General features: G+C 40.1%; 1 protein-coding gene across 2 annotated transcripts in view; it reads left to right on the plus strand.

Annotated features, from left to right (window-relative positions):
• The first annotated feature begins 10,709 nt into the window (after window positions 1-10,709).
• Window positions 10,710-25,958, plus strand: part of sez6l (seizure related 6 homolog (mouse)-like) — a 63,934-nt gene continuing 48,685 nt past the window's right edge. For both annotated transcript variants that reach the window (XM_074618420.1, XM_074618421.1), the window contains exon 1: window positions 10,710-10,996. In XM_074618420.1, the coding sequence (XP_074474521.1) occupies window positions 10,921-10,996 (76 nt within the window). In that variant the 5' untranslated portion in view covers window positions 10,710-10,920. The remainder of the gene's footprint in view (window positions 10,997-25,958) is intronic.

The following is a 25,958-nucleotide window of genomic DNA, read 5'->3' on the forward strand; positions in this document are numbered from 1 at the left end:
CATGAAGCGTTCCCTTTAAAAGTGGAAATCCTTCAGAGTTCAATCTGCGTTCATTTAGGATTTCTATTTGTTTTATTTTCTTTTCCTACGTTTTCCTACGAAGGTCCAGCAACACAAGACGCAAAATAAACTTCCAGACAAAAGCAGGTTCTCATTTCTAGAATCTAGATTCAAAGAGACATGCTTTTGGTATTTTTGCGTCTCTTTTTGGTAGTTTTGCATCTCTGTTGTAGTTTTGTATCTCATTTTGGTAGTTTTGCATCTCTTAGGTAGTTTTGCATCTCCTTTTGGTAGTTTTGTGTCTCTGTCTCTCTTTAGTATGGAAGTTACGTGTCAGATAAATCAACGTTGATTTCTGGTTTCATACGGGACACTAATAGCGGTCTCCTGGGTGAAGGTCCGGTGTCTTTTCAGCCACCCATCCACCCCGACGTTACTCAAACACACATGTGGTGTCGCAGTACTGTAGACGTAAATCAGCTGTTCTATTAGCTCTCAGAGACACAGGAGTGATTTTGAAACACATTAAACTCACTCCGACTCTACCTAATGAATTCTTAAGGTGACATTTATGATAAGAGTCTTGAACCAGGATTATTAGTTTATAAGAATATCTGATGGATTATAGGCTTATAATATGATGGATTTATGTTATCTGAAGATGTGATGGAGATTCCACACATCAGTGTTGAACTCACAGCACTCACACACACAGCAGCTTAAACTATCTGTGATTGTTTAATCAATGTAATGATCACAGCACAATAAACCAGCTCAGTGAGCGGCTGCAGGACTTCTGTGATTGATTTACTCCTTCAGAAATCATCAATGTGGGTTTTACAAAGATAGAAGGACGAGCTGAGTGATTCTGTTCAGGGTAAAAAGAGGAAGAAAGAGAGGAAAGGAAAGAACCTGCAGTAACGAAGGTATCCTGTAGCATCGGTTCAAAACCCTTATTCATCAGTCTGCAGCGTTTCCATCCACTGCAGCAGCTGTTTCTCTGCTTTAGTCCTCCTCTGTGAAGGTGACAGGCATTTAGAAAGTACAGCTCTTCTCTTCAAGTCATTTCACATTGTCTGTTTTCATCATCGTCCAATCGCCTGTCAAACTTTCCATTCTAGCAAAGCACAAACAGTTAACAGTCATAACGGTGGCGGATTTACCAGCAATGGACAACACAATGGATCCTCGAAGAAGTAGTCCTGAGCAGGTCCTCATTTCTAGATTCTACATTCAAAAAGACGTGCTTTTGGTCGTTTTGCATCTCCTTTTGGTAGTTTTTGGCCTCAACTTGGTACTTGTGTGTCTCTGTGGTTGTTTTGCATCTCTTTTTGGTAGTTTTGCATCTCTGCAGTAGTTTTGCATCTTTTTTTGGTAGTTTTGGGCCTCAATTTGGTACTTCTGTGTCTCTGTGGTAGTTTTGCGTCTTCTTTTGGTAGTTTTGCTTCTCTTTTTGGTAGTTTTGCATCTCTGTAGTAGTTTTGCGTCTCTTTTTGGTAGTTTTGTGTCTCTTATTTGTAGTTTTGTGTCTCTTTTTGGTAGTTTTGCGTCTCTTTAGTAGTTTTGTGTCTCTTTTTGGTAGTTTTTACATCTTCATGGACGTTTTTGGGATCTATGTTGAAATTTTGCGTCTGTTTGTGGTAGTTTTGCGTCTCTTTTTTGTAGTTTTATGTTTCTCTTTGGTAATTTTTTCTTTTTGGTCGTTTTGTGTCTCATTTTGGTAGTTTTGCATCTATTTTTGGTAGTTTTGGGTCTCATTTTAGTAGTTTTACATCTATTTTTGGTAGTTTTGCATCTATTTTTGGTAGTTTTGGGTCTCATTTTAGTAGTTTTACATCTATTTTTGGTAGTTTTGGGTCTCATTTTAGTAGTTTTACAGCTATTTTTGGTAGTTTTGGGTCTCATTTTGGCAGTTTTGCATCTCTTTTTGGTAGTTTGGGTCTCTTTTTGGTAGTTTTACAGCTATTTTTGGTAGTTTTGGGTCTCATTTTGGTAGTTTTGCGTCTCTTTTTGGTAGTTTTGGGTCTCATTTTGGTAGTTTTTCGTCTCTTTTTGGTAGTTTTGGGTCTCATTTTGGTAGTTTTTCGTCTCTGTATTGTTTTTACACTTTGTTTTTCTTTACGGATTAAACAAATGAAATAAAACCTGTTAATTAGTGAGCTTTGAAGGTGTTGATAGATGGGTTTTGTAACCATTTGATAGAGCCAGGCTAGCTGGTATCCCCTGTTTCCAGTCTCTGTGCTAAGCTAAGCTAATATACGTGATAATAAACTGACCTCTACATGTAAAGTCAGAGGAGTTCCTGTGTCGACCTGCAAGAAGCTTTTCAAAGAGTACGTTTTCTATTTGCTTGCTAATGTAACTTTTAGGATTTGCTGCTCAAAGTGAAACTGAATGCCGGTACTGTAAGTGTTTATGTAATACTATTGATCTATTTACTGGCAAAGGAACTGCTTCAGTAACTTCATCAATACAGCTTTTATAACAGTAACACAGGTGATCTAGATCAACCTCCAGGCTGTGAAATCCAATGACTCTGCAGTGTGTGTGTGTGTGTGTGTGTGTGTGTGTGTGTGTGAAGGAGAGACTATTTTCCTGTTTTCCTTTTATTGCTTTTACAACAAAGAATTAGGTCTCTCGTGGAGGCTGTTGTTACTTTATCATTTGAGGATGCTTTCTTCATTATCCTAATGGCTTTATAAAGTCTGCAACAGCAAGTCAGCGTTTTTAAAATCATCTTAAAGTTGTTGTATAATGTATAATGATTTTGCACATATTTTTACAGTTTTTAAAACAGTTCCTCTTAGAAACTAGACTAACATCTAGAGCATTCAGAGGATGGATGGATCAAACTAGAGACCTAGAGCATTCAGAGGATGGATGGATCACACTAGAGACCTAGAGCATTCAGAGGATGGATGGATCAAACTAGAGACCTAGAGCATTCAGAGGATGGATGGATCAGACTAGAGACCTAGAGCATTCAGAGGATGGATGGATCAGACTAGAGACCTAGAGCATTCAGAGGATGGATGGATCAGACTAGAGACCTAGAGCATTCAGAGGATGGATTCTCAGGTTCTCAGCTTTCAGATGATGTACACCACTTCTATGTGTCTTCTACTGTTGACCTGCTATCTCCTCCTAAAGACCCTCTGGACCCCTCTAAAAACGAGGTCGGAATGGGAAGGAGTTTGTACAGTTTATGGAGCGTACAGGATTTCTCTGTGACAGTGATGGATGATACGTACATGTTAAAGTAGAGCATTGACAAACTGGTCATGCATTGTCTTTACTTTAACGCTGACATGTATGTGTGTCAGTTTGTGAGCGTGTGTGTGATCTGTATTCCTTCCAGATCTGAGCGGCGAGCGAAGCAGCCAGCTCTCATTAGGAGCTGCAGAACAGCTGCATATTAGGTATGCCACATCAGTAGGAGACCTTCCTCTGTGATTACATCTCACACATTCTCACTGCTGCATCCACACCGAGCACAAATTATGTATATCCAGCCTGATTGTCCTCACTTGTAATTGCGGTATGATTTACAGTAATCGCCCCGCGTCACAGAGCTGGTGTTTCTGAAGCTTCTAAGATCGACTCTCCTGCGATTTGAGCGTGCCGCCGGCGGTTAACGACTTCAGATAAATCCCATTTATGAGCCCCGAGTCCCGTTGATGAAATGGATGAGGGAAGGCAAATAAAATTAAAAACCAAGTAATTAATAATTGATGCTATGTCTGCTATATGCCGGTCCATAGATCAGCCAGTGTCTGTTTGTGCGAGGCAAACAAACGTTGTTCCGTAGCTCTCTCCGTTGTGTGTTATCTGACTGCTGCAGGCCGCTGGAGCAAAATGTGGCTTGTTAGGGAATCTTAACAATAGAGGAGCTATAGAGGATCTCCACTTTAGCAAATCTGCACCGCCTCAGGGCGTCTTACACTGACAGCAGAACACACACTGCAACAGCCACACTGTGAGTGTGTATGTATGTAGGAGTTTGAGTTTATAGTCCCATTCCCACTGGACAAAAAAAACATTAACACCCACCAACATCTGTTTTTTGTCTTCAGTTGGAAGGTTATAATCTGCATTCATTTCCGGGACAAATGACTCTGCAGAAGTCACCACAGGTATTTATTTTCCGTCGCGATGCTATGTGACGCATGTTGAAGTGAATATATAATAAATATAAGCAACAGGGATTTGGACAATTATTATAATTTATTAACATACAAAACATGCAATTAATATGCGCTCCTCAAAGCCACCAGACTCCATTGACAGAAACAGTAATTTTACCTCACTGATCATTGTAAAACACACTTCACTCAAACTCGACAGAAACAAAATAAAACTCATCAAACTCATAAAAAACGTCTTTGTTAGTCTTTACACTGTTACAACAATCACCAAATCTGGTTTGGTTGAAATAAACTCTTAATTCACAGAGTTAGATGTGAAAAGAAACAGCCATTATATGCTCTCCTCAAAGCCACCAGACTCCTTTGACAGAAACAATGATTTTACCTCGCTGATCGTTGTAAAACACACAAAAAAAAGTCTGGGAAAAAAAGATCTGAAAAATGTCTGAAAAAAAAAGTCTGAAAAAAAAGATCTGAAAAATGTCCGAAAAAAAAAGTCTGAAAAAAAAGATCTGAAAAAATGTCTGAAAAAAAAGTCTGAAAAAAAAGATCTGAAAAAATGTCTGAAAAAAAAGTCTGAAAAAAAGATCTGAAAAATGTCGGACAAAAATAGTCTGAAAAAAAAGATCTGAAAAATGTCGGACAAAAAAAGTCTGAAAAAAAGATCTGAAAAATGTCGGACAAAAATAGTCTGAAAAAAAAGATCTGAAAAAATGTCTGAAAAAAAAGTCTGAAAAAAAGATCTGAAAACTGTCTGAAAAAAAAAGTCTGAAAAAAAAGATCTGAAAAATGTCCGAAAAAAAAAGATGTCGGACCTCAAAGCCACCAGACTCCATTGACAAAAACAGTCATTTTATCTTGCTGATTGTCGTGAAACACACTTCATTCAAACTCAACAGAAACAAAATAAAACCGTCTTTGTTCGTCTTCCCACTGTTCCAACAATCACCAACTCTGGTTTGAGAGTTTGACAGAGAGACTGAATAAGTAACAGATATAATAAAAGAAGTAACCACTATAACATTTTCACTGTTTACTACCCTTATTTCCGGCGCAAACGTGACACGGAAAAAACCCCCAGAAAAGTTACTTGACTACAATGGGAAAGGACTCTATCTCCTGTTTAAGCGTGTTTTTCAGTGTTTAAAAAACCTGCATATATGGGCTAATGCATTGTGTTTTAGTACTGGAGCTCATAGAAGAGGGTTTGTTGGTTAATTGAATGTCTGCCTCCAGAGTCCCAGACAGGCCAGTGATGGAGGCAGAGCTCAGTGTGTAAAGCTTCCTGCTCAGTGACCTAAAATAGTGTCCCCAGCAGCCTTTGTGGACTTGTCATTGTGTAGAAGATACTGTAGTCTAAGTCAGCGGTGTGTAAGTAAGTAAGTAAGTAAGTAAGTGTGCACAGCGGAGAGAGTGGAAGCACGATGTCTGTTGTTGTTTTCCTGCTTGTCAGCAATTATGCTGGTTAAAGTTTTTACAGCTTCTACAGCGTCTCCTACAAACTACGTTTAAATACCACTAATTTGTTTTGGCAGTTACCTCACAAATGTAGAGTTTCATTTTAAAAAATTCTCAGTAATTTTCTAAATAATATCTGATAATATAATAATGAAAAAAATAAATTAAATAATAATAAATAAAATAATATAATATCTGATATTGTGAATAAATCATAGAATATCACCAGACTCGGGGAAGATCATGGTTTCGGTTACATGTTAAAAAAGTAATCTCATCTTGTCTCCAAGTCACTGTTGACAATTGTAATATTTAACCATACATCCCCAACCTTAAAGGTACAGTGTGTAGGATTTGGTGGCATCTAGTAGTGTGGTTGCAGATTGCAAGATGGCGACGGACAAAAACCAAGATGGCGACGGACAAAAACCAAGATGACGAAGGACAAAAACCAAGATGGTAATGGTCAAAATGCCGAACTCAAGGCTTCAAAAGCGTAGCCCACAAAGCAATGGGTTTCCGTCCTCTTCTTATATACATGGTTTGTCCGTTCTGGGCTACTGTAGAAACGTGGCGGAGCAACGTGGCGGCGGTTGCTAGTGTATAGTGCCTAAACATAACCACTAAAATGTAGTTGCTACGTGCGTTTCTTGTAATAAATCAAATGATCAGTAAACATTTAGTAGATACGTTTCAAACAAATCACACATTAGTAGAATTTAAACCTAATTTCTGGTCTGTGTGCAAACATAAAGGACGTTTAGTCTTTTCTCTTTAACTGATGGTGGGTTCTCTTTTCTTGATCGCTGCCTGCAAATCTTTATTTATCCTCCGCTGCACCACTCAGCCTGTTTGTGCTGTAATGACTATAATTCCCTTAATTTGTTTTTAGCTTGTTTTTTTGTGTCTTTGCAAGAAAAGTTCTTAAAAAGCACAGTTTTTTTTGTATGTGTGTTTCTGTATCTGGGCTCAATGTGACCTCTGCACCTGTGAAACAGCGACGCGGAGCCGGCTGTCGCTGAGCCGGCTGTCGCTGAGCTGATCCCTCCTCACAGGAACACAACACACAACAGCAGCAGCAGCAGCAGCGTGAGAACCAGCAGCGATGGGGAGGAAAGTACAGAGATAAAAGAGATGAGATTGGGGGTAAAATGGAGGAAGAGGAGGAGGGATTAGACAGTGGGGGGGGGGGGGGGGATGAGGATGGATGACACAGCGAGCGAGCTGGAGGGGGAGGTGGTGGTGGTGGTGGTGAAATAATGATATCTCTTCTCCCTTAGAGGCCGTTGTCTAATCATTTCATTCTGTGGTTATCAGAGATGGAGCAGACAGACAATCAGCTCACACACAGCGCCGCCTGTCTCGGCACACAAGCTCAGAATCAAGGAGTTTATTCATGGGGACAAAGAGTGTCAGGATGATAAACATGGCAGGACGTCAGCAGAGATAACACCAAGTACAGTACCGTTGTTACACTGACGAGACTCTCAACTTCTGCTAGAGGAAACTTTTCTCTTATTGTTATACCATCATCTCTATCTGTTATAACAATAAACTCACCAAAGTACTGGCTGAGACCTGGGAACAAACTGCTTTAACATGTACGTATCATCCATCTATAAACCCTGTATTAACTCTACATATATATATATATATATATATATATATATATATATATATGTATATATATATATAAATAATAATGATATAAATATATATTTATTTATGTAAAATTAATTAAAAAATAAATACACAAATAACAGGGAAAATTGTATATATACTATGAAATAAATTATATATATATACAGTATATTATAAAATAAATAGAAAAAATATAAATAAATAAATGCAAAAATAAATACATATATTTAAAAATAAATATAAGAAATAATTGCATTAATAAATTAAAGAAAAAATAGATAAATTGTAATAACAATAAATCCATAAATAAATAAAAGTGAAAATTAAAAGCAAATTACACAGAAATATCAATTTATGTCACATTTTATCAATTAATTAATGGCTGCATTAGGGGAAAATCGTGCGGAAATAGATGCATAAATACATATATTTAAAAATAAATATGAAATATATAAAAAAGTGCAAAAATAGATAAATAATTAAATAAAAATAAATGCATAAATAAAAGGGAAAATTTAACAGAAGAGTAAATCAACAAATTAAAGGGAATTAATGCAAGATAAATAAATTAATCAAATTAAAACAGAAATATCAATTTATGTCACATTTTATTAATTAATCCATGTTTACATTTAGTTTTAATATTATTTTTGCAACATTTAATGATTTATTTATCGAGTCATTATTTATGTATTCATTTATTTGTTTGCATAATTTCTAGGATACTGGACTGCACAGAACAGCAATCTTTCTTAGAGTAGGTTCACATCTGTATTTATGATCTGAAATCACTGCAAGGTGTCTTTACCCTGCCGACCCTTTGCAGCCCAACTCGAGACAAACGCTGGAAGCAAACACTGGTTTTGTGCTCAAGTCGTGTCCTGAGTCTTGGATTTCCTCAGTTTCTCGTGTTTACGCTGTTGTTTTTCCCCCGTCAGCCCGTCTGGATGTGTCAGCAGCTCAGAGGTACAAGAGAGAAATCACGTCTAATGAGGTGAGTGTGTTACTTCCTTCCTACGAGAAAACCAGCCCTGAAACCCTGCAGACAGACAGACAGACAGACAGACAGACAGACAGACAGACAGACAGACAGACAGACAGACAGACAGACAGACAGACACACAGACAGACAGACAGACAGACAGACAGACAGACAGACACACAGACAGACAGACAGACACACAGACAGACAGACAGACAGACAGACAGACAGACAGACAGACAGACACACAGACAGACAGACAGACAGACAGACACACAGACAGACAGACAGACAGACAGACACACAGACAGACAGACAGACACACAGACAGACAGACAGACAGACAGACAGACAGTCTGGCTGAAGAGATTTTTTTTATGAAGCAATATCACTGAATCATTGATAACCTTTTGTCATCCATTATATACAGGCTGAGAGGGAGAAAGGGAGTGAATACGGGTCTGAAGCCTGTTTCACAAAACATGTTGTTTTTTTACACGGTTTTGAGGGATGGGTTTAAATCTACTTGTTACAAATCTCACTATAGTGAACATCTGAATATGAAATTATAAAACCTGATGAATCCATCGGTACCAACCATGTCTAGCTAGCTTGTCGGGAAGGAGGATAAATGACCATTTTCAAAGGGGTCCCTTGACCTCTGACCTCCAGATATGTGAATGAAAATGGGTTCTATGGGTACCCACGAGTCTCCCCTTTACAGTCAGTCTTGAAAGCCTCATGAAACTTTACAGCCACAAACTAGAGACCTAGAGCATTCAGAGGATGGATGGATCAGACTAGAGACCTAGAGCATTCAGAGGATGGATGGATCAAACTAGAGACCTAGAGCATTCAGAGGATGGATGGATCACACTAGAGACCTAGAGCATTCAGAGGATGGATGGATCAAACTAGAGACCTAGAGCATTCAGAGGATGGATGGATCAGACTAGAGACCTAGAGCATTCAGAGGATGGATGGATCAGACTAGAGACCTAGAGCATTCAGAGGATGGATGGATCAAACTAGAGACCTAGAGCATTCAGAGGATGGATGGATCAGACTAGAGACCTAGAGCATTCAGAGGATGGATGGATCAGACTAGAGACCTAGAGCATTCAGAGGATGGATGGATCAGACTACAGACCTAGAGCATTCAGAGGATGGATGGATCAAACTAGAGACCTAGAGCATTCAGAGGATGGTCTCTGAGGGTTAAAAATGTATAATGAAAATAATCATTAGTTAAAAGTTCAAAATGAGCTCCAGCAGCTCAACCAACTACAACAGTAAAATCCTGCTTTTACATTAATGCATGAGGAATAATAATCTGTCTAATCTAAAAATAATAATATGATAATTCAATTAATTAATATTCAATCAATGAAGCTGCATCAGTGCAGCCCTCCTGTATCTATCTCAGTGTTTATCAGGCTGCTATAGAGCTCTATAAAGCTCTATAACGCTCCATAAAGCTCTATAAAGCTCTATAAAGCTCTATAACGCTCCATAAAGCTCTATAAAGCTCTATAGCTCTATAAAGTTCTATAAAGCTCTATAAAGCTCTATAAAGTTCTATAAAGCTCTATAGTTCTATGAAGCTCTATGAAGCTCTATAAAGCTCTATGAAGCTCTATGAAGCTCTATAAAGTTCTATAGCTCTATAAAGCTCTATGAAGCTCTATAATGCTCTATGAAGCTCTATAAAGTTCTATAGCTCTATAAAGCTCTATGAAGCTCTATAATGCTCTATGAAGCTCTATAAAGCTCTATAAAGCTCTATGAAGCTCTATAAAGCTCTATAAAGCTCTATAAAGCTCTATAAAGCTCTATAAAGCTCTATAAAGCTCTATGAAGCTCTATAAAGCTCTATGAAGCTCTATAAAGCTCTATAAGGCTTTGTGATGCAGTAGATTGCTCCGGTGAAATACAGCTACTTAAACAGATTACCAGTTCGGGATGAGATGGCTCGTAAATCAGCACCACCCACCACCACCCAACACCACCACCACCCACCACCACCCAACACCACCACCCAGCACCACCCTGCACCATCCATCACCACCCAGCACCACCACCACCCAGCACCACCCAGCACCACCATCACCCAGCACCACCAGCACCACCCAACACCACCACCCAGCACCACCCTGCACCATCCATCACCACCCAGCACCACCACCACCACCACCACCCAGCACCACCATCACCCAGCACCACCAGCACCACCCAGCACCACCACCACCACCCAGCACCACCCTGCAAACATCCAGCCAGTAAATCTGCACCACATGGGACAGTGTTATTTAGCCTCCACCTCCACCTCCATCTCCATCTTCTTTCAGTGCGTCCTGATCTTTACTGCAGCCCACAACAGTCACCCTGACACACATACTGAGCAAAAGTTTCATTACCATTGAGGTCAGGTCTGTGTGTGGAGGAGGGAGGGAGAGAAAGAGAGAGGGAGAGAGAGAGAGAGAGAGGAGGAGGAGGAGGATCAGCTCTGCTTGCAGTCAGGAGAATGCTGCGCTGACATGCGGACCGTCGGCACGCTCTGAACCGGCTCCAGTACCACCTCACTGCAGACCAGCAGCCAGACCCGACTCTGTGCAGCTTCTACACTACCATACATCCACCTCCACCTTCTCTTCCACCACCTCCACCTCCTCCCTCTAACCGGCTTGTGTCGCCATGGTACCCGGACTCCGCGTCACCTTGTCCGCGGTGCTGTGGATCGGGCTGCTGTGGAGCCGCGTCTCGGCTGGAGGTATTTATCATCTCATATATATAATATAATATATATTATACAGTTTATATAAAGCATGTTTTAATCTGTGTGTGTCCTCTGTGTTGGCTGCTGTCCAATCACAATGACAGCAGCAGTTTAAACGCTGCAACAACAACTCGTGTTTGTGGGCATCCCTCCTGTCTCCTGTTTGGAGACGTGGATGAGAGAGAGGGGTGGAGAGAGAGAGAGAGAGAGACTGAAGCAGCCTTTGAAGTCTTGAAATAAACGCTGTTGCTGTTGCGGTGCTATTTGCTCCAACCGGTTTGGCACAACAGTCCAGGCTGCTCAGGCATCCTGTGGACCAGAGCCCACTCTGTGCGTGGGAGCCTCCATCAGGAGAGAGAGAGAGAGAGAGCAGGTCTCTGCAGTTAGAGGGGGATCCGTCCAGTCTGAGCTTCAGAAAGTTGATGTTTGCAGCTGGAGGCGGGAGATGATGCTGATGCTGATGATGCTGGAAACATCTCTCTTTAAACGTCTTCATAAAACAATCGGCTACTTGTGTTTTGTTCCTTTTGTTCCACTTTCTGGTATTGAATCTAAATTAATGGCGTTTAAAGGACCAGTGTGTAATATTTTAGTGGATCTATTAGCAGAAATGTAATATAATATTAATAAGTATGTTTTCATCACCTGAAATGAAGAATGTTTTCGTCAGCTTAGAATGAGTCCTTCATATCCATATCGGTTGCTCTACCGTGTTCCTACCAGATTGGACAAAGCATAGACTGTATGTGGACGTAGTCACTGTGACGTCACCGTTGTTTTGTGGACTGTCGTTTTGAAGCCTTGAGTTCAGCATTTTGGCCGTCACCATCTTTGTTATTGGTAGTCGCCATCTTGGTTTTTGGTCGTTACCATTTTTGTTTTTGGTCATTACCATATCGGTTTTTGGCCATCACCATCTTGGTTTTTGGTTGTCACCATATTTATTTTTGGTAGTCGCCATCTTGGTTTTTGGTAGTCGCCATCTTGGTTTTTGGTCGTTACCATCTCGGTTTTTGGCCGTCACCATCTTTGTTTTTGGTAGTCGCCATCTTGGTTTTTGGTCGTTACCATCTTTGTTTTTGGTCGTTACCATCTCGGTTTTTGTCCGTCGCCATCTTGGTTTTTGGCCGTTGCCATCTTGGTTTTTGGTAGTCGCCATCTTTGTTTTTGGTAGTTGCCATCTTGGTTTTTGGTCGTTACATTCTCGGTTTTTGGCCGTCACTATCTTTGTTTTGGTCATTACCATCTTGGTTTTTGGCCATCACCATCTTGGTTTTTGGCCATCACCATCTTGGTTTTTGGTCGTCACCATCTTGGTTTTTGTCCTCTGCCATCTTTGTTTTTGGTCGTCACCATCTTGGTTTTTGGCCGTCACTATCTTTGTTTTGGTCGTCATCATCTTGGTTTTTGGCCATCGCCATCTTGGTTTTTGGTCGTCACCATCTTGGTTTTTGTCCTCCGCCATCTTTGTTTTTGGTCGTTACCATCTTGGTTTTTGCCGTCGCCATCTTAGTTTTTGGTAGTTGCCATCTTGGTTTTTGGTATTCGCCATCTTAGTTTTTGGTAGTCGCCATCTTGGTTTTTGGTAGTTGCCATCTTGGTTTTTGGCCGTCACCATCTTGGTTTTTGGTAGTTGACATCTTGGTTTTTGGCCGTCACCATTTTGGTTTTGGTCGTCGTCAAAAACATTGTCTACTTATGTTTTGAGTCGAGTATGTTTTTGTTAAGCGTCTTGAGATCATTTCTGTTATGATTTGACGCTATATAAAATAAATTGAATTGAATTGATTTTTTTTTCCTTTGGTTCCACTTTCTGCTATTAGCTTTGAATTAATGGCTTTATTATTGGTTAATAACTTATTAACTATAAACATCCTCTGTTGCTGCTGTTATTGATCATTATCTCAGTGGCTGATATAATAGCTTTAAGATGGAGTTTTGATTGGCTCGCTCTGCTGCAATCTGATTGGCTGTTGAGGGGGCGAGTCCTCGGCTTCCTATTGGCTGATAGCTGTCAGTCAGACATTAGTGAATCTTCTAGTTGAAGGTCACCATTAAACCATGTGGATCATCTTCTACACATTTAACAGTCTGTCTTTTGGAAAAAAAACTTTGGATTAATCACGTCGGTGTCGACCAGCTGCGGGATATTATTATGAACCAAACTTTTAAGTGTTTAACTGTTTAAAACAACCTGATTTAACGCGGAGTGGTTCTCAAGGACAAAATGGCTAGCTGCTAACGGCTAGCTTGCCAGAGAAGACGCTTTGTTTCGCTTCCTTTGTGTGTTATCATTCGGAGGGGATGTTACTTGGTCAGGAAGAGACCCCATGATGTGCATCTTTCTGAGAGGATTACCGACCATGAAAGCAGCAGAACAACACGGTAAACTGGAGCTAAACATAGCTAACGTTAGCTGCTAAACTGACAGCGCTAACATCCGGGGACCTGAGCAGGAGAACAGGTAGGGCGTGTCTCCGGGCAGATTATCTCCTGTGTTGCACTGTGTAGTGCATCAGGTCTAATGGTGTAGTTTTCTGGTTGTGCATCTGTCCAAAGTAGTTGTTTCCTCCACCTATAAATACCACTGATAATACTATTATTATTCATGTTTTTACTACTATTTTGCAGCAGTGTGGCAGCTAAAGTATCTCATTGTTGTGTGTGGGCTTTTAAAGCACTTGGTTAAGGTTTAGGAAACATTGTGGTTTAATATAGTTTAATATTGAAAAGTCAACAGTAATGTTTAATTTATAGGAGACAGTATAGTAACTAATAGTAATTATATACTGTAAAAAAAAAAGTGTAAAATAACGGAAATTACCAGAAAATGTCTGTTAAAAACATAAAAATCCTGTCCGTTAATTAACATAAATAAACTGTAAAAAAAACCCAGTAATTATCTTTATATAATTAGCCTTTATTACTGTAATATTACAAGAAATATTTTACTTTTAACATATATTTATTGTTAGAATAGTCATACACCGTGAATGTAAGACCATTTACATATAAATCACAAATGAAACATGTCATTTTACGTTGCAAAAGCCCAAATTTACATTAACTCGTATAGTTTTGCTAAAAAAGTCTGTATTTTTACAAGAAATATTTTTAGAATTCCATGAAATCCTTTTCTTCTAACATAAATTAATTGTTAAAATAGAGTCATAAGCATCTAAAAAACAGAATAATTATCTTTAAAAATGATCAAAATACAGATAATTACATTTTATTTATTAAAAATACTGTAAATCTAAGACCATATGAATCACAAATGAAACATGTAATTTAAAAAAAAAAATTCTGTCATTTTAAAATAAAGACAAAAAATGTAAAATGTCTTGAAAATGTCTTTTTTTTACAGTATAGTTAATTAACAATGAGTAATCAGGCTCTAAATGCCATTATCATGTTGACATTTTTATTTTTAGATTATGAAGTCAAACTACTTCCTGCTTTGGATTAATACCCTGATTTTTTTTCTTATTTGAGCCTATTTTCTTTTTTAATTGTTTAATTTTGTTCAAATCAAGTTTAGAGATGAAACTATTAATTAAACAATTATTAAGTTGATCACCAGAAAATTAATCGCAGCTATTTTTTATTTTTTTTCCAGTTAAAACCTTAAACTTGTTTTGTTTCTCCAATGTGAGAAATTGCTGCTTTTCTCTCTATATATACCGGTGTATGTAGACTTTTGAAAAGACTATAAAGACTATAAAAGACTATATATATATACAGTATATATATATACATTAGGGATGATGCACCTCTTGCAAAATTACGGACCAATACAGATGTTTATGTTGTTGTTATTTATTCCCTCTTTGGTGCCATGGAAACAGATTTCTTCATTATAAAATATTAACTGAACTGTCTTTACTCTTAAAGTCATTCAGCCCTTCATTCATATCTTGAATGAGCACAAATTAAATCGTACCAATTCAATTTCTGAAACGTACTTTAATATAATCTTCGTTCATAATTAAAATAACTACGCCTGTATACAACTACTCAATGAGAGGAATTTATTTTTCAGTACTTACACAGCCCAACGAAATGTAAAAAAATAAATTAAAGTTAATTAAATCAGCAGCTATCAACACATCATTTTAGCCGGCACAAAATGAATGCAACACACCACACAAACATCGGCCACTGCCATCCGGTGAATGTCATTTTATTTGCCGATTGCAGTCAACGAGGCGAAAATCGGCCGATACCGATGTTCGGTCTATAAATCGGTGCATCCCTAACATATATCCTTTATTTAACCGGGTAAAAGTCTCATTTCTTTTTCGCTGCTTTCCAATTGACCTGGCTACCATGGGCTCTGGGATTTAATTGACATTTTACAGACTAAACAATTAATCGAGGAAATAATCTTCAGATTAATTCAGCATGTCGCTGCAGCTCTAATCAGCTTTATACTTTCTCTGTAAGCATGCTGATTTTAGATGAGTGCTTGGCTGTCATGTGATCCTTTGAGCTTTTGTTCCAGAAGATTTCATCACTTTCTCTCTTTGATTTTATTTTGAAAATCCGTAGTGACAGTTGGTCTCACGGAGCCGTTGAATATCTGAGGACTCGCATGTTCACATGGATTCATCCATCAGTTCCCAGCATGCTTCAGTCTTCTTGTTAATCCTTGTCACTCCTGTCTCTCCCCACGCACATGCACAAATGTTCGATCTGTAAATGCAACCACACACACACACACACACACACACACACACACACACACACCTACTGTAGACACACACACACACACACACTGTGTATCATGCTCTGCATCAGTGGTTCCATCTCACCGTCGGTGTCTGTGGTTAATGAGATCACCCAGCAGAGATGTAATGTCACAGAGCAGGCTTGTAAGTGTGTGTTTACGTGTTAGCGTGCATGTATGTGTGTGTGTGTGAGTTAGTGTGTTTTAATGATTGTGCCTGTGTGTATGAAGATAGGCTGGATCAGTGCGTGGTCTAATTTCTCGGGGTGAGAGTGATAATCTGTCAGAAAGACAGCCGAGTACAGATTGAAGAGCTCCGGCTGGGAGACAAAGCCGACTGCAGTTCCATCCAACATGGAGTCCTTTCATCGACCCACTCCGGAGTTGTTGTTGTGTTGTTGCACAAACTTTGTTGTAATGTCCTCTTACTTTTAAAGAAATATAGATTCTCTTCATCTTGTAATTCGGCTTTCTCCTCTCATCACATCACCTCTTCAACTTCCTTCCTCCAGTCCTCTCTCTCTCTCTTTTTCTGTTGCCTTCCTATTACTTGTGAGTGAGAGGAGAGAAAAATGGAAGTGAGGGGGAGACGGAGGAGATTGTTTCCTACGGTTGAGTAACTCTGGCCTTATTATACAACTAGATCCTCGGGCTGCAAACTTTTTTGGAGAATAAGCATCAGAAAGAGACGCAGAATGAGGGGAAGTGAGGCTGAGGCGGAAAGAAACACGAAGGCAAGTTTGAGAAAGAAAAAAACAGCAGAGTATGATACTATCTGTAAAAGTAAATCTAGTACTAATTATACAGAAGGACCCATTTCAGAGTAATATGTATTGTAATTCAGCCTGGTCGCACGAAAAGGCGTATGAATGACACGATAATGTGGAAGACAAAAGTGTGCAATAAGAACTAGGGGTGGGAAAAGAAATGATTCACCTACTGTATCGCAATTTATTTATTATTTTGAAATAGATTTTTTAATGCCAGAACTGATATATTTGCTTCATTTGAGTCTATGTGGAGGTAGAAGGAAGTTACCGCTTTTATTGTGGTAGTCTGAGTAACGTGACGTCATATCCGTTCCGTATCCGTCAACCGGTAAAAACACCAAATAAAGCAGCTTCACGTTAAAAATCAGTGTCTCTACGACGTCCTGGAGGGGCGGCGAGCCGAGCTGATGACTAAAATCCTTCATCCAGTTAAAATATAGAGTTAAAAACCACCAAGATCTAAAAAGTCTATTGTAAAAATGTGGCTTGAAACTGGATAAAAAGTAGGGCTTGCAATTTTTAGGTCGTAGCGGGCTCAGTTTTAAAGCTAAAGTGAAGACACTGGCATCATATGAAACTAGAAAACCTAAAGAATCCATTAGTACCATCACAAATAACGCCACAAACTTACGCTCAATTTTGGCGAGGAAAAACTGTCATGGCCATTTTCAAAGGCGTCCCTGCAGCTGTTGTTGCCTGTTGGGCTGCAGTTTGCCATGTTATGATTGGAGCATATATTTTATGCTAAATGCAGTACCTGTGAGGGTTTCTGGATCAATATCTGTCATTGTTTTGTGTTGTTAATTGATTTCCAATAATAAATATATACCTACATATAGCATATTTGTCCACTCCCATGTTGATAAGAGTATTAAATACTTGACAAATCTCCCTTTAAGGTACATTTTCATTTTCAGTTAAAAAATGTGCGCCGTAGACAAACGAAACGTACCGTTAACTTGATTCAAATCTAGGACTGCCCCCTCTTATTCTGATAATCTGTTGTTCTGGTCTTAGTCTTTTTTAGTCAATTAGTCATTTTCTATGCTTTTTTCACGCTGAATGATTTATTTCTAAGACACATACAGTATGAGCACATCTCTGGTAAACAGCAGATTTAAAGTGGTGCTTTTGTGTGATTCTTTGTGGAGAAACTCAGTTTTACAGATCTGTCCATTAAATCAACATATCGATTGACAGCTTTAGTGAAAGTACAGATTTCTCTGGTTTGAAAAGTGTTGGAAACATTTTGGATAATATCAGAACACAACTCGACTAAATATATAACAAAGGTCTAGTCGTTTTTAGACATTTTAATGTGGAAAAGTGACATATTAAACCTTTAAGTAAAAGATCAGAGTACTTATGAGTCTGAGAAGAAGTGTTGTGATGTTTGAATACAAACATCTGAATGCTATTCTTATCTCTTCAGAGTTTCTGATCATGTATCTGTATTCGTTAACATCCCTTTGAAATATGGTACAGTCTCTCCGTGAGTGACGTTTGATTGGAAGACGTTGTGGCAGAGACTCAGCAGGTAGAAAGAAGAAAAGAGGTGCTTATAAGACTGAAGCAGGAGGCAGAAACAAGACGGGAAGTTGGAGGTGACCCCGTTTCAATCAGCGGCAGCGAAGCACAGGTGGGCTTAGAGGGGTTTAACCTTTCATTTCAAGGAGAGCTCCCCGGAATATGAGTCTCTGATTAACATGATTATACAGATCACTGTGCTCTTAATGAAGAGATAATACGCTGTTTTCTGAGGAAGTACAAACCTGGAGTCCATTAAAGTATGTAACAGCACAACCCGGTCTCACAGGAAGGAGTATAAATACCACCATATTACACCCACATTCTGCGTGTCATGAGGACGCACTTTAGCCTTATTGGGTGTCATTTGTACGCCACACAAACGTCTGCAGTTTAGGCAAGAAAAACACTTAGTTAAGGTAAGGGAAACTGTCATGGTTGGGCTTAACAAAAGTAAGTAAACTCAGTAAAACATGTAGGAAACAACTACAGAAAACACGTCAATAAAAAACACAAAAGATGGACTAGCGGGGATGGCGGGGGTTTGGATTTTTAAGAGGTTAATTCAAATCAATACAGTGTTTTGGAGAATCGTTACAGTATCGCAAAATATAATATTGCGATACTCGCGTCTTTTGATATTTTCTTACACCCCTAACTACAAATATGTTTCTAAAGATAGTCCGCGGAAATCTGCGTAGGAAAGAGGTCGGAGATGGATGAACAAACATCCCTTTTGAAAGTAACAGTCAACATTCACATATTTTAATTTACATCCGAAGTTTAACACACATAACAAACATTTAGTCATTTTAAGCCAAGAAATTATGTTCTTTACTAAACCTAAAGTAAACCTGTGTTTTTTATTTTGTTTTGTTTCAATTTACAACGTTAATCACGTCTGTAAAACTGTTTCAAACTGCGACTCTAATCCAGGAGAAAATACGTTTCCCCCGAAACATAATTATGCCTCCGCTGCAATGTAGTCGGGGGTAAATAGTGCTCCGCGGTCCGTCCTTCCCTCCGTCCTTCCCTCCGTCCTTCCCTCCGTCCTTCCCTCCGTCCTTCCATCCGTTCGTCTGTTCGCGTGTCTCACTTTCGTTTTCCAGAGCAGAACTCAGAAACTATTTAACTTAGGAACTTTGCATTTGGTCTGATAGTTGACAGTGTGGTTTAGCTGTGCCTTTTGAGGGTTAGAAGTCCAGGGTGCCCAACATTTTTGAAATTTTGGCCAAAAACTGAAAAGACTTTCTCATCAGAGACCAGCTTATGCTACAATCCAGCACTCTATGAATATTTCTTTGCATGTATGCATGTACGTATGGATGTATGTATGCTTGAATACATACTTGGAATAAACTGACTTGGATGGCAAGTTCCCAAATCATCTACAATTAATGAAATATCAGAGAGTGGACACAGAGTCCAGGTGTTGAAATACAAGCAAGTAATGAGGCGGTTAAAGTTTAGCTAGTGTTGTTTTAGTCGCGTTAAGGCCTCGTCTTTTAGAATCACTGCAGAAAAAAGACCACCACAGCAATTTATGAAGTTTTTAAAGGCAGTGTTTTAACACACAGCTCAGCTGAACTGGGTACTGGGTCCGTTGGGTAAAAGATTTAAAAGACTAATATAGTGTGAAAGCTACATGTGGGTGCAGCAGCAGCAGTCTTCCTGGGGTCTTTGTCCTGATTCCTCTTTATATTAGTGAGTGTTTATCCTTGTTTGTGTTTGCTGCAGGTGGAGGAGAGTAGACGAAGCAACTAGCTGCCATCTCAATTAGTCCCAGCGCTCATTAGGACCTGAAGTGAGAGCTGCATCTTCTCGGCCTCTCACACTCTGACATATGGTCCGGGCTTCTGCAACAAACTTAGCAGAGACAGCAACACACCCGGTGAATTATTCAGAGCTGTGTGTGTGTGTGGGGAGGTGGTGGTGGTGGTGGAGGTGGGGGGGCGATGTGCCTCCTCTGATGAGCTCCTGGTGCTAACCTTCCTCTGTGCGCTGTGTTGACATCAAAGCAGGACGCCTGAAGCAGGCGCAGGTCGTAGCGCCGGTGATGTCTCCACCTCAGCAGGACTGCTCAGACCTTTGTGACCCAGTGTGACTGTTTGAAAGTGTGTGTGTGTGTGTGTGTGTGTGAGAGAGTATCCAGGATTATCCTCTAGGATGGCTGCAGGATGCTGCTGACACTTCTCTACAATAGAAGCAATTAACTGAAGCTTAACTTTGTGTATGTATGTCTGTTTTAAGCCCTGGGTGTGTGTGTGTGTGTGTGTGTGTGTGTGTGTGTGTGTGTGTGTGTGTGTGTGTGTGTGTGTGTGTGTGTGTGTGTGTGTGTGTGTGTGTGTGTGTGTGTGTGTGTGTGTGTGTGTGTGTGTGTGTGTGTGTGTGTGTGTGTGTGTGTGTGTGTGTGTGTGCGGTTGAAACTAAAACTATTCCTCTGTTATCCGTCTCCGTTGCTGGATCTTCAGTTATCAAAGTATGCATGGAAAAAAATCTAAATGTGCGAGTGAATATGATTCATCTGCATCTTCGAGGCGTTGGAGGGAATGTGGAGAAATGTACGTAAAGCTCACCCACATAGCTGTACATGTTAAATGTTATAATTAGACTGGACTGGTTGTAAAGAGGAAATACAACAGATTATAGTTTTTAGGCCGATACTGATATCGATGTTTGGAAGTTTAAAAAATATCACTATATTTACGGTGATTGTAATTTTTTTTAATGACTTGCAATTTTTATTTTTCAATATGCACATCAGTCATACAAAGATGACATACAATAAGAAAACAAAACAATTCTGAAAAAAAAACAATTCTGAAAAATTATTTTTAAAAAAATTTGATAAATTATTACATATGTAAGAAATAGAAATACATAAATGAAATGAAATAAATAAAAATTATATTATTTTTTTATGACTTGCCATTTTTATTTTACAATATGCACATCAGTCATACAAAGATGACATAAAATAAGAAAACAGAAACAATTCTGAAAAAAAAAAACAATTCTAAAAAAATAAAATAAAATAAATATATACAAAAAAATATTACATTTGTAAGAAAAAGAAATATATAAATAAAATGTAATAAATAATAATAACTTTTTTAACAAACTTTTTATTTTGATGAAGATCCCGCAGATAATTTTTTTTCCTTTTTAATTGTGACCAAGATATTAAACACAACATTTTACAGTGTTATAATAAACAAGACAAACTATTAAACGGGGACACTGTTTCTAAATGACCTCAAACCTAAAGTAGTTTGGTGTTTTTGTTTGTTACTTATCAGCCTACATATTCACTGATCCCGACATATCTGCAACAAGCTGATATCTGATTGATATTTTATTGATATTATTACATATTTACAATATTTCCCTCTGAGATGTAGTGGAATATAAAGTAGCACAAAATGTAAATACTCAAGTAAAGTATGTTGAATTTGTACAACTAGTAATCACGATTGAATTTAATGAAACTGCGAGTGACTCCGGCTCGGTTAAGTAATCAGTGCGCCTGTTGCTGCTTGTCAATATCTTACATAATGTCAAACTGTCTCTCAGTTCAGTTTATTGCAGCTGAGAAGCCTAAATGCTAAACGGGCCTCAGCACAGCCAGATTCTGTTTGATTTGGCATTTCATCAAGTAGCTTGTCCAAAAAATAAGTAGAGCAAGATCCAGCATGGGGACACTTTACATAACGATCAAATGAAGACTTGCAGATAACAGGAAAGACATTGGGAACTCTAATATGGAGCCACAGTGATGCAGCACAACATAGAAACAAGAAGAAAACCTGAAAATAGGTTTTCAGGTAAATGATGGTACATGGCTGACAGTAGAGTTTTGGTTTTTGTGTCTGTGTCTGTTGTCCCCACCTAAGTCCTGTCGTCGTCGCCTAAGTCCTGTCCTCTTCGCCTACGTCCTGTCGTCATCGCCCAAGTCCCGTCGTCGCCTAAGTCCTGTCGTCGTTGCCTACGTCCTGTCGTTGTCGCCTACGTCCTGTCGTCGTCTCCTACGTCCTGTCGTCGTCTCCTACGTCCTGTCTTCGTCTCCTAAGTCATGTCATCGTCGCCTACGTCCTGTCGTCATGGCCTAAGTCCTGTCGTCGTGGCCTAAGTCCTGTCGTCGTCTCCTAAGTCATGTCGTCGTCTCCTAAGTCATGTCGTCGTCGCCTAAGTCCTGTCGTCGTCGTTTTCGTCCTGCCGTCGTCGTCAATGTCTTGTCGTCGTCGCCTTTGTCCTGTCGTCATCGCTTACGTCCTGTCGTCGTCGCCTACATCCTGTCGCCGTCGCCCACGTTCTGTCGCCGTCGCCTATGTCCTGTCGTCAAAGCCTATGTCCTGTTGTCGCAGTCTGTCCTGTCGTTGTCTACGTCCTGTCACACCTGTGTCCTGTTGTCCTGCGATGACGACATGAAGTAGGTGACGACGACAGGACGTAGGCGATGACAGGACGTAGGTGACGACGACAGGACGTAGGCGACGACGACAGGACGTAGCTGACGACAACAGGACGTAGGCGATGTATATATTCTTTTCTTTTCTTCTATTCTAATTTAAATGTTTGTATATACTATGTTGTGTGTTCTATGTGTGTGTGTAAAGTGTCTGGAATTTTGTGAGTATATACAGCTACTTATATAAAAATCCATACCAAGAGAGACTTTGGTTTCTAGTGGGAATGAGGGTATTTTAATGTGCAAAATCAGCATAACAGAAAGTTCCATGTCTTTTATTTCTGGTGGAGGATGAGGTGGAGATGAGGTGGAGTTGAGGTGAGGTGGAGTTGAGGTGGAGAGAAGCTGCTCTGTAGTCTGCTGGTTCATCAGCAGATCCTTGTGTTTCTCTTGTCTGACGGCAGCAGGGTGAACAGGTTGTGGTTGGGGGGGTGTTGTCTCTTAGTGACGGTTCTGCATTCAGTCTTTATGCTATGCTAAGCTAAGCTAAGATAACCATCTCCTGGCTGCTTCATATCTAGCGGACAGACAGGAAAGCTTCTATATATTTCCCAAAATGTCAAACTGTTCCTTTAAGTACAGAAGTGTGCATCCGGTTGATAAGTGAGGTTTGATGTCAGCATCTCACCAGTCCAGAGCCTCCAAACGTCCACGATAAGCCACGGAGGAACAAGAACAAGCCACATTTCTTGCTCAAATTCTCTCAGAGAAAGACAAATATTTGCTCTGTTGAAGACAAATCTATATTTAATGCCTGCTTCCACCGCAGCGCGGAGAAAAGGGGCATTCAAAATGTTGTTCATTTTTGCTCCGTGGCAAATGATGAATTGTGATCCAAAGAGAGGTTTGATACGGTTGTCTGGGATTAGAGTGACAATTTGGATTTTCAGTGTGACAGAGTTACACACACACACACACACACATAGAGGCTCGCCGTGACACTTTGCCTTGTCAAACTCACTCAAAGCAGATTGGCACAATCAAGTGTGTCTGCAGCCAAAGCCTTTTAAAAGGTTAATATTTCAGTTCCCATTTGCCTCAAAGCTTACGCTAAGCCAGCGCTCCGCTCCCTCATCTATCTGCCTTTGATACGGGAATCCCACTGAAGTAGGTCTGTTGACGCATTCCACAAACTGAGTGTGTGTGTGTGATATAATCCACGCCGCGCGGCGCGACGCTCACTGATAGCTACGCCTGTCATGCTGTCGAGTCAGTCTGTTTGTTTCCCCTCGTACTTTAACTCCAGTAGGTCTGAGAGGGCTGCGGGGACGAGCTGAGCATTGTGGGATAGGGATGATGTCTGGGTGTGATTGGCTGCAGTCTGGTCCGTGAGGTTCAATGTATCAGCGCTGCTCCGCTCCGCTGCCCGGCCGGTCGGGGGGGGATTGATTGATTGATTCCTGTCACGGGGTCTGCAGGGTTCTCGCACCGACAAAGCCCCTCTGAGCTTTTCAGAAATTTATGGTCCAGCAGTTTTGAAGCGTGATGTAGGATGAATTCAGAGGCTGAGGAGATGCAAAGCCTTCATCCAGACTGCAGCTTCCTGCAGGATGATGGCTGCCAGTCATGCTCTGATGTGGAGGACGGCTGTTATTGATCCACTTCTTCTTCTTCTTCTGTTTACCAGATAGTTTCATAAGTTAGTTAGAGGGAGGTTATTCTGAATTCAATGAGTCAGCTGTTGATAGGAAGGCAGAAACCAGGAGTAATGACCTTCCTGTTGGTTTTTGCATGTTTTTATTTTGCTGTATTTTATATTTCAGATTGATTTGCTGGCCTCCAGGCGATCACTGCTCTCTCCATTAGTTTCTGGGTAGAATAAAATCAACTTGCAGAGACTTGAAATTTGCTCGTAGTAGATAATCCATCACAGTCAGACATTTTCTTGCCTTAGTTCATTTTGCAGTCAGATGCAGGAACTGTTTTAACAAAACTGAGGATCTTTTCACACCTGAAAGTCAGAACCATGGTTTGTGTTTTTGTGAGATTTTATGCATTTGATCCGGTTAGTTCTGGTTTCACATTGCAATGATGCGAGTGCATTAAAGAACTATACATGACCTACATCCTGTCGTCATCACCTGTGTCCTGTTGTCATCTCCTACATCCTGTCGTTGTTTCTAATGTCCTGACATTGTCACCTACGTCCTGTCGTCATCACCTGCGTCCTGTCGTCATCACCTGCGTCTTGTCGTCATCACCTATGTCCTGTCGCCATCACCTACGTCTTGTCGTCATCACCTACGTCTTGTCGTCGTCACCTATGTCCTGTCGTCATCACCTGCGTCCTGTCGCCATCACCTACGTCTTGTCGTCATCACCTACGTCTTGTCGTCGTCACCTATGTCCTGTCGTCATCACCTGCGTCCTGTCGCCATCACCTACGTCTTGTCATCATCACCTACGTCTTGTCGTCGTCACCTATGTCCTGTCGTCATCACCTGCGTCCTGTCGCCATCACCTACGTCTTGTCTTGTCTTTTTGGGGGATTTAAAGCTTCGGTGAGAAATATTCAAAGTTCTGCGAAGCTTCGAAGCCGGCGCGGATCAGTTTGATCCGAACCGAGACCACCTCTTTTCGTTGGACCAAGGTTCGGCTGTTTGGTCTGGGGAAGTTTCACACCTGTGATTTTGGTTTGGATCACACTGAAAGGTCCTGAAGTCTGGACCAAACAAGGTTTGAAAGGACATCTGTGATTTGACACTGAATAGCAGTTATGGATCATGTCTCTGCTTGTCTGCAGCTGTTACATACTAATATAAATCCATGTGTTAGATGTTCTGCCGGTTGACAGCGTTCTAGCCCGGTTCTGTCGTTACCTCGTGGATCTCCTGACCTGCTTCAATCAATCTTTACTCAGCCAAAACTGTCTTTTGATCATTTACTCATGAAGGTCTGCCGCTGGGCATCTCTGAAAGATAGAGCAGGTCATCGATCGACGCTAAGGTCAGCTCTGATTGATCGGAGCCTTAAAGTCAAATATGTTTTTATTACACCATTTGGAAAAGGCTCCTCGCTTTAACATCCTATATAAAGAGTATAATGGACATCAGGGAAACAGTCGATGTTGTGCTTTTAGAGCACATATACTATTCTATGGCGTAAAAGCTTCAGCGGTGCACTCAGCTTTTATATCTGAATCACAATGCAAGAAATAAATCTAACATCAGAAGATGAATAGAAAAGAAAAAATGTTATTTATTGCTGAGTTATGTCATTGACAATAATACAGCTTGAGTTTCTTCATCACTTTTATTTCTTCTCCGCCTCATCATTTATTACTGAATGTTCTCCGTGTTGACATCTGGGTCACGGCCACCCCGAGGTTCACGCTAAAAGCATTCCTCCTTTCTTCTTTGACCCCTCTCAGCTCGGCTCTCTGCCTCCTTTCACAATTCATGTGGCTGGTGAGGAGATACATCCACCTTTTCTTTTATTCATGGATTAAAAGCACAGAGCTCC

This window comes from Sebastes fasciatus, chromosome 19 (genome assembly GCF_043250625.1).
Source record: "Sebastes fasciatus isolate fSebFas1 chromosome 19, fSebFas1.pri, whole genome shotgun sequence".
NCBI lineage: Eukaryota > Metazoa > Chordata > Actinopteri > Perciformes > Sebastidae > Sebastes > Sebastes fasciatus.